This window comes from Ruditapes philippinarum, unplaced genomic scaffold (genome assembly GCF_026571515.1).
Source record: "Ruditapes philippinarum isolate M1 unplaced genomic scaffold, ASM2657151v2 ctg5529_1_1_1_1, whole genome shotgun sequence".
In the NCBI taxonomy this organism is placed as follows: Eukaryota; Metazoa; Mollusca; class Bivalvia; order Venerida; family Veneridae; genus Ruditapes; species Ruditapes philippinarum.
The window spans coordinates 45,560-53,359 of NW_026856817.1; the positions used below are offsets into that span (position 1 = coordinate 45,560).

Consider the following 7,800-nt stretch of genomic DNA (forward strand, 5'->3'; position numbering starts at 1 on the left):
TATCGGCTATGTCAAACGTACTACATTGTAAATTGTCTACGGTTTAAGCAGTTCTTAATGATTTGTAGTCCTTAATATATGGGTCTTTATCGGCACCCGTAGAATATCATAAATCTGCTTTTTCTTATAAACATTATTGTAAGTTAATATATCATTGTTCTTTACTCACATTTTCTCTTCTTCAAGTCTGTTCAAATTTTTCTAGCTAGGTATCTATCTCAACTTATTCATTGCCTTGAAAAGGTTTCAACATTGTGTGGCTTAACTAGACTGATGTAAAGGTTTTCAAAATGGAAGAAGGATATTACATTTTCCTTGTTTGTTAACAGAAGGGAAACCAGACATATCTCTGGTCAGACAGCAAAAAATTAAAAAAAAAACAAACATTAATTACATTTTGTTACTAAATTGCCCAATCAAATACGTAATTGTTAATTTTTGCGTTGCGTTAATAATAAACGTTTTACTGTAGTAAAAACTTTAGTTTTTGCTGTTGTGCTGGAGTTTATAAATTTCTTCGCCAGCGCTATCATCAAGCTATTTTGTATTTTGATAAGCAATTCAACTGAGTGTGGCAATCAAGCTCTATTTTCACATCTATTTAGAAAAACAAACACAATTAGTTTCACTTTACGGCTGTCACTTTGCTGAATTTGTGATAAAACGAAAACAGGTATCATTTTTACTATTTACTGTATTCATCTTATTTAGCATATTATTTAAAGTAATTTATTGTCACGTGTTAAAGTAATAGTGCAAACAAATGCATTTGAACTTTAACTGAAATAAATAGCTTTAACCTTGAAGTTATGAAAATAGCTGTTTACAATCTCAAAAATAGTTTACTGTTGCAACATAAATAGTTTTGTTAAAAATTATATATCCATTTGTAATCATTGTAATGTACCACGACAACAATCACGCCATTGATGAGGAAAATATATGAAGACACGGTGACCCCTAAATACGGCGCCCGAAATGTTTAAAAAGTGATAGTAATAGAATAAGTATGGAAGCTACTATAAAAACTGAAAGTATTGAAAATATTGCCTTTTGAATGGCGGTCAATGAGTTGTAACAATATTTGAAAATTATTTAAATTTTGGATATGAAAGTTACTTATGCCCATCAACGTGTAAACGGTCACTTATTATCATTTTATTTATTTCATGACATTAGTGGCGTTAAGAGGGTGTGCATTGCCATGATTGTCGTTTTAGCACAAATTCCCATATGAAGACAATGTTGTAAAACTGAAGATAAGCGAAACAGTTTTATTTTTCAAGGCCACCTAATGTTGTACACACATAAAATGCACAAATGTTTATAGCCGCTTCGGTTTTAAAATGCAAAATTGATTAGTTTATCGCTTTGATCGACATTCCTCCGATCTGTCCATTCTACACACTTACACATGGTTAATACAGTCTATGCTGGTCTATAGTATGATATATGAGACCGGTTTCGGACTTATAGAATCTATCATTGGGTTAGATAGAGGATAGGGATTTCCGTGTAAGTGATTTGGTACTTTGGGATCCACAATTCCGACATTTTAGCGTTAATAAATTGAACAATAATAATTGAACACTAACGCTTAAGTCGGTGCTAGTGGGAGGGGGCTAGATAGATGCGTTTTCTATTCAATCTGAATACTCTGCGACTTATTATCAATAACATATATAGTTCGGCTAAATGGTTTTTCTAATAATTGCATACAGCGTTGCTTTTGTGAATTCGAACATAAAAATTAATATGTAACTGCTCAAACAAATTAAAGAAAATAACGCACTGCGTTTTGGTTTTGATCACAGTCAATCTTTATAAAGATAGATGATCAGAATATAAATTAATAATTTGTGACCTTTAATCTAACGAAAACATAATTTATGCGATAATGTTGATTTTTGGACCGTTAAAACTCAATGGTTTTTTGTAGTCTAGGAGGTAATGAAGCACAAGTATAAAATGAATCTTGCTTACTTTGTGGTCCTGGCAACTTTTCTCGGACTAACTCGTAAACATCGTTTGAAATGAAAATGATAGGTATGTGCGTCATCATATGCTTATATTTGCAATATGGGGTGTTTTGTGAACCATTTATCGACGATGTTCATGCGCGGTCATCAAGACCCTTTTCCCTTCCTTGGATTCCTTTAGACGATGCTGATTACTGGGCGGAACGATCTGCAAGATTTGCAAAGGGTGAAATTTGGCCTACGCTCGTTGGTGCGCCCCCAGGTTTATACAATATACAAGTGACAACGGCATGGGGAATAGTAAGTACTTTCGTTTCTTCGAATATTCGTCTTGCTTAACCTTCTGTTATTGCTATTCGATTAAGATGAGAAATATCTTTTTTTGTAGGGTGGAAGATCTTTTCCCATTTCTCCTTTCATTGCACGCATAATTACATTTCATTCTTTTCGGTTAAAGTGTGTCTGCATCATTACATATCAATCTTTTCATTTAAACAAAAGTTTTCTGTTTGCCTATTTTGAGAAAAATGATGGTTTTTATTTGTTTTTGTTTTTTTACAAAAACACCATTAAACTCTCTTTAAACTTATGAATATATAGCATTTTAAATTAGCGCGCCTAAATGAGTTAACAATTGGCCATTATGGTATACTGTCATTCAAAAGTAAGAATTTACAATTACAAAAATTGAGTACAATGTACAAATGCCCGAAATTGTAAATGATTATGATGATGATGATTATCATTATTATTATTATTTAGGGACCAGGAGCTGGACCATTAGGTAGATTTGGAATGTACCGGGTGACATTTTATGTGACATTCCCTGGACTTAGTGACAAGGTAAGATAATAAATTCAGCCGATTTCATTTTACATGCAGAAGAAATAAATCAACCTATTTGAGTTTAATTGTTAGTCTTCGTTTATACGAAAATGACATGTCAACGCGTTTATACGTGAACGTTAACACCTTAGCGTTTGCGTGTCAAATTAACGTTGAAGATCCTGTATATTGTAATTGAGGTTGTATACCACACAAAGGGAATTTATATATATGTATATTATTATGCTTATAAAACAATTTTCATGCATCGAAGAATATTTGAAATATGTATTGCAAATATTTGTACATATTATATGAAATTATTAACATATATGCATTCATTTCTTATAGCAACATTTGACTAAGACTTTATAGAAAATAACTTTTATTCCCTCCCTTTATTTACATGAAATGTTAAATTCGGTAATATCTTTATAAATAATGCTTTTTTTGGAACTTCCAAAATTGATAAATCTTAATTTGAGCATCATATTATTGATATAAAACCATAAAAAAATAATAACTTGATCATAATTATTAAAAAACATTTCCATATCATATGGGTTAAATTATCTGTCCATTATAATGGGTGCTATTCAAGAACAAGCGTACTGGTCATTTGATATTTTGTTAAGTGCACTTCTGGGGCCGTATTCACAACTGATCTTAAGTTATTTCTTAAGTTAAAACATAAGTTGAAAAAAAAATCTTAGCTAAGAAATTTTTTTATCTTAAGCTTAAGTCATATTCAGAAAGTTACTTAAGTAAAACTTAGCAAATATTTTTCTTAAGTTTAAGAAATATCTTAAGCAGTAAATATTTCACTTAAAAAATCTTAAGTTGGTTGCTAATGAAAGTGGGGTTCCGTTACTAAAAATAGTAACGGAAGTGCTCTTCAATGTCTAAAATTAGAACCGGGTGTTTATACGCTGTCAAATCCAGCTGAAAACATGTCAAAGTACCATATAAAACTAAAAGATGTAGATTATGTAGAAGGGATAGCAACATGAATTATAAAATGAAAATCTATATCTAAGTATAAAACTTTATTAAGTTTTATAGCCTAAAATGGGGATCGATTTGGGGGAAATGGATACTCCATTTATGTTACTTGTCAAGGCCATGGCCTATGTATTGGCAAAACTTCAAGCACATATGAGCCGCGTCGCGACAAAACCAACATAATGGGTTTGCGACCAGCATGGCTCCAGACCAGCCTGCGCATCCACGCAGTCTGATCTGGATCCGTGCTGTTCGCTTACAAACCCTATTACAAGTAGAGAAACTGGTAGCGAACAGCATGGATCCTGATCAGACTGTGCGGATGCGCATGCTGGTCTGGATCCATGCTGGTCGCAAACGCATAACATTGGTTTTGTCGTGACGCGGCTCATATAACATGACTGAACTTGATGGGGTAGACTAGCCATTACATCACTTGAATCTTAAAGGATAAAAAAATTAAATAATAGAGGGGGGGGGGGCATAGAAGAGGCCTCAGTGAAGTGACTTGCTTAAATTTGTATAAATTAGTGTATGAAGCCCATGGTAAAGGTAGAACTTATTTATGCATGGAAAGTTTAACCTAGTACAGACAGATGGCTAAAATTTCATTTTTTTTCCTTGAAATGTTGCGATAAAAGTTCTTTTAAAATAATACAAAAAGAAGGCATTTGAATTACATGTCATGCTTTTCAGCTGTTCTGTTTCTAAAAGATAAATCACCTAGTGTGTAAACAAGTCAAAGGTTGTTTTCTTATTATTTATTCCCTTTTAATTGCATGATCAAATGTAAAACTTTACATGAACAGTTTTTTTGACATCACACATACATGTTAGAAGAAAATACATATTTCAGAAGCTGTGACCAAGTATATAGCCAATGCTTTCTATTTTTGACATTATGATAGTGCTTGCACTGCAGATTGTTTTTATACATACTGAAAGCTGCGGGCATAGTAGTTTAGAACATTAAGAGGTATGCAAGCTTATATCTCCAGTTCTGCAGATTTGACTGTTCTAATTATACAGAAAATTTCATTCAAATGCTCACAAATTCCAAACAATTTTTATGAATAGTTCAAGGATAGCAAAAAAAACAAGTAAGATTGAGCTGTCAGAAGAGCAGTGCACTCCAGTTTTCTCAGTGCTTATCTGGATAGTAATATTTTGCCGATTTAACTCCCTTGTTTTTCTCACATTTTTCGTGTTTATAAATTACTTTGAACGAAATCATTATTGCAGTAATTATTGGCGTTGATTACCTCAATGATATATCTTATACCAGTTAAAAAAGCAAGTTTTCAATCGAATCGGCGATTTTCTGTCCGCCATTTTTAAGATAATTTACTGCCAAGTTAAGAAATTTCTTAACTTTAAGATAGGGTAGTAGCTGACTTATATTTAAGACAAATATTGTCCATCTTAAGACAAAACTTAAGATAAAAAACAGTTGTGAATACCACTTAAGTAAATTGCGGATTCTTATCTTAAATCTAAGATAATTTCTCAAAATATAAGAAAAATCTTATATTTAAGTCAAAAAATTAACTTAAGATCAGTTGTGAATACGGCCCCTGGTTATCAGAACTACATAATGCACTTAACATTTATTGAGCATGTTTCAGGTTGACATGGTTGAACATTATTATGTTAGCTTCATTGTGATGTAACTTATTAGAACCACACCAAATTAAATCTTTTAACTCGCCAGGACTTGTGTAATTTGTGACTACAATTCTATAAAACCACGATCATACATCTTAACCACTTGCGGCACCGTTCACCTATAAAAGGAGAAGTAACAACAACAGAAAAATAAACAAAACGGGCTCCATAAATCGAGCTGCAAAGAGACATCATTTTCACTGTTATTGGGTTACGTTTAAAAAGGGTTACACTTTCTTCCTCCATGATCCCTATTGTCCCTGTGGTAATTCTAACATGTGGCAAATAAAATTAACATATTTTTTGTTGTTCAAATATGAAAGTTTATTGTTTAATTTACTGAATTTTCTTTTCAGTACTCCTGCTTTGCCTGGATACATTGGTCTCCTCCGTCCACTTTCACACATCTTGACGGTTTTCCAATGCATGAATCCAATAATTGCGTCAGATTTCCTTGATTAAAAGCGCCATTATGGTGACTTTGCCTTGGTGTAGTTCGTAGATAAAATTCGTTTTAAATTACATGCATTGACTTAAGTTTTCTGTTTTTCGTTTTTACAAAGAAATTAATTACATCAGCATTTCTTGAAATAGGAATTTTCGTAATAAAGGTAATTTCAATAGCATAGCGGGCTGTTTTGTTTTGATTTGTTATCTCGGGACAGAATAATCATAATACCCTGATTTTTTTGGCAAGAAAAGTATCATGACCAAAAAATAATGTTTCTTGAAAAAAATATATATTAACAACTCCATCAGATGTTACATGCTTTTTTGTAGATGTATGATATTTAAAAGGTATATCTTCCCTTCCTTCTTTAAAAACATTAGAAAGATACTAATAAGAGCTACATCTTATAATAAATTAGAACTCTGAAAATGAAGACGACATATAATATTTGAATATTAAATAAATACAATTTAAAAGCAAAACATAAAACATTAAATTATTTAACTTTCAATTAGGGTTATTGTTTGTATAGACAAGAACATTTTAGTTCACTACATTTGTTACTGCTATTGTGATAGAGGACATCATTCTGATAATATCTCTGAAAACAACAACAACAAGCAACCTTGTCGTTATTATTTTCAGCTTTTATTTCAAACAAATAAATTTAATTTTAAACCCAATATCAATCTTTATTTATTTATATAGTTCAAATAAAGTCCATGACAATAAGAGAATGTAAGACAATATTACGTTATCTAAAAAATAAGTGTTTAACATCTGCATCTCAAATCAGTTTATTACGTCGATGCATCAAATACGAGCAATTGTGTATTGTATTTCTTCATATGTTCGGTATTCAATCAAAGGGATGTTAACTTTATGCATATTAATGAAGATAAAAATAATTGTAAATCAAGGTCATTTTAATGAAGTGCTATAAAACGAACAAACAAACAAATAAAGACGGATTGGATTAAGATTTAATTGCTGTCCCGGTAACTGAACTCGAAGCCTGCATCTTTGAAGGTAATATTCGTCAATTATTTAAAAAAAGAATATCTGACGAAGCCATTTTAAAATTAAAACAACACAAACCATGCAGCCCATTAGGCATTCATTTAGCTGAACTATTGCGTTATAAGCGTACTTAAAGGAAGGTTCGTTGTTAACATTCTAGGGAAATCACCTCTACTAAACGCTGGCTCTTTCACACTTTGGTGATCTGTTAACACGAGAGCCCTCGAAACTTTCGTCCATGGTAGAGCCCTCGACCAAAACAAAGCTGAAAAAGGTTAGCACAGTCTAAAAAAAATACCCGATTTACAAGAATATGCTTGTTCTTCAAAAATCGAAGAATGCTTTGCCTTTTTCTCACATTTTTGATACGAAATACCCCTTAATGACCTTGCTAGAACTTTCCTCCATATAAAATACTCGCGTGTTTTCTTTATGAGGGAACACATCTTGGGTGATTTCTCTTCTTTGAAACTAATGTTAACCCACTTAATGCATGCTGCATTGTGCAAACCTCCTCGTTTGCTCAAAACTCGAAAAAGCTCAAAGAACTTGCTTAGAAATAACATAATAACATTTATTTCAATGTGATTGAGTCATTTTGACAAGGTGCTGACGCTGTTAAAGAGCCCTCGCAATTGTGATGGAGCAACCACAGCCAATCCATTCAATAAATGTCGATATTCGAGTTAATGAGGTACTAATACGACAAAATCTGTACCGAAGGACGTTTGTTAATGAAAAATACATATAAATATGTTTTTGCTTTGAATATCGGTATGTGACAATATTCTTTTGTGGGATGGTAAATCTGACTTTTAATCATTGTCTGTACTCAGGTGATGGTAGAAAAAGAAATGA

At 32.1% G+C, this 7,800-nt stretch overlaps 1 protein-coding gene across 1 annotated transcript; it reads left to right on the forward strand.

Annotated features, from left to right (window-relative positions):
- Positions 1-957: 957 nt before the first annotated feature.
- On the forward strand, positions 958-6,479 carry LOC132747776 (uncharacterized). Its single transcript, XM_060737273.1, has 3 exons — positions 958-2,279; positions 2,742-2,822; positions 5,828-6,479. Exons 1-3 carry the CDS (start codon positions 2,034-2,036, stop codon positions 5,927-5,929), a joined length of 429 nt encoding a protein of 142 aa, XP_060593256.1. The 5' UTR covers positions 958-2,033; the 3' UTR covers positions 5,930-6,479.
- The last annotated feature ends 1,321 nt before the right edge of the window (positions 6,480-7,800 follow it).

Bases quoted from the DNA above. Each gene is read 5' to 3' on its own strand.
- LOC132747776 (XM_060737273.1), top strand. From the start codon at position 2,034: ATGAAAATGATAGGTATGTGCGTCATCATATGCTTATATTTGCAATAT. The intron at 2,280-2,741 runs GTAAGTACTTTC...ATTATTATTTAG, and splicing joins TGACAACGGCATGGGGAATA to GGACCAGGAGCTGGACCATT. The intron at 2,823-5,827 runs GTAAGATAATAA...TTTTCTTTTCAG, and splicing joins TCCCTGGACTTAGTGACAAG to TACTCCTGCTTTGCCTGGAT.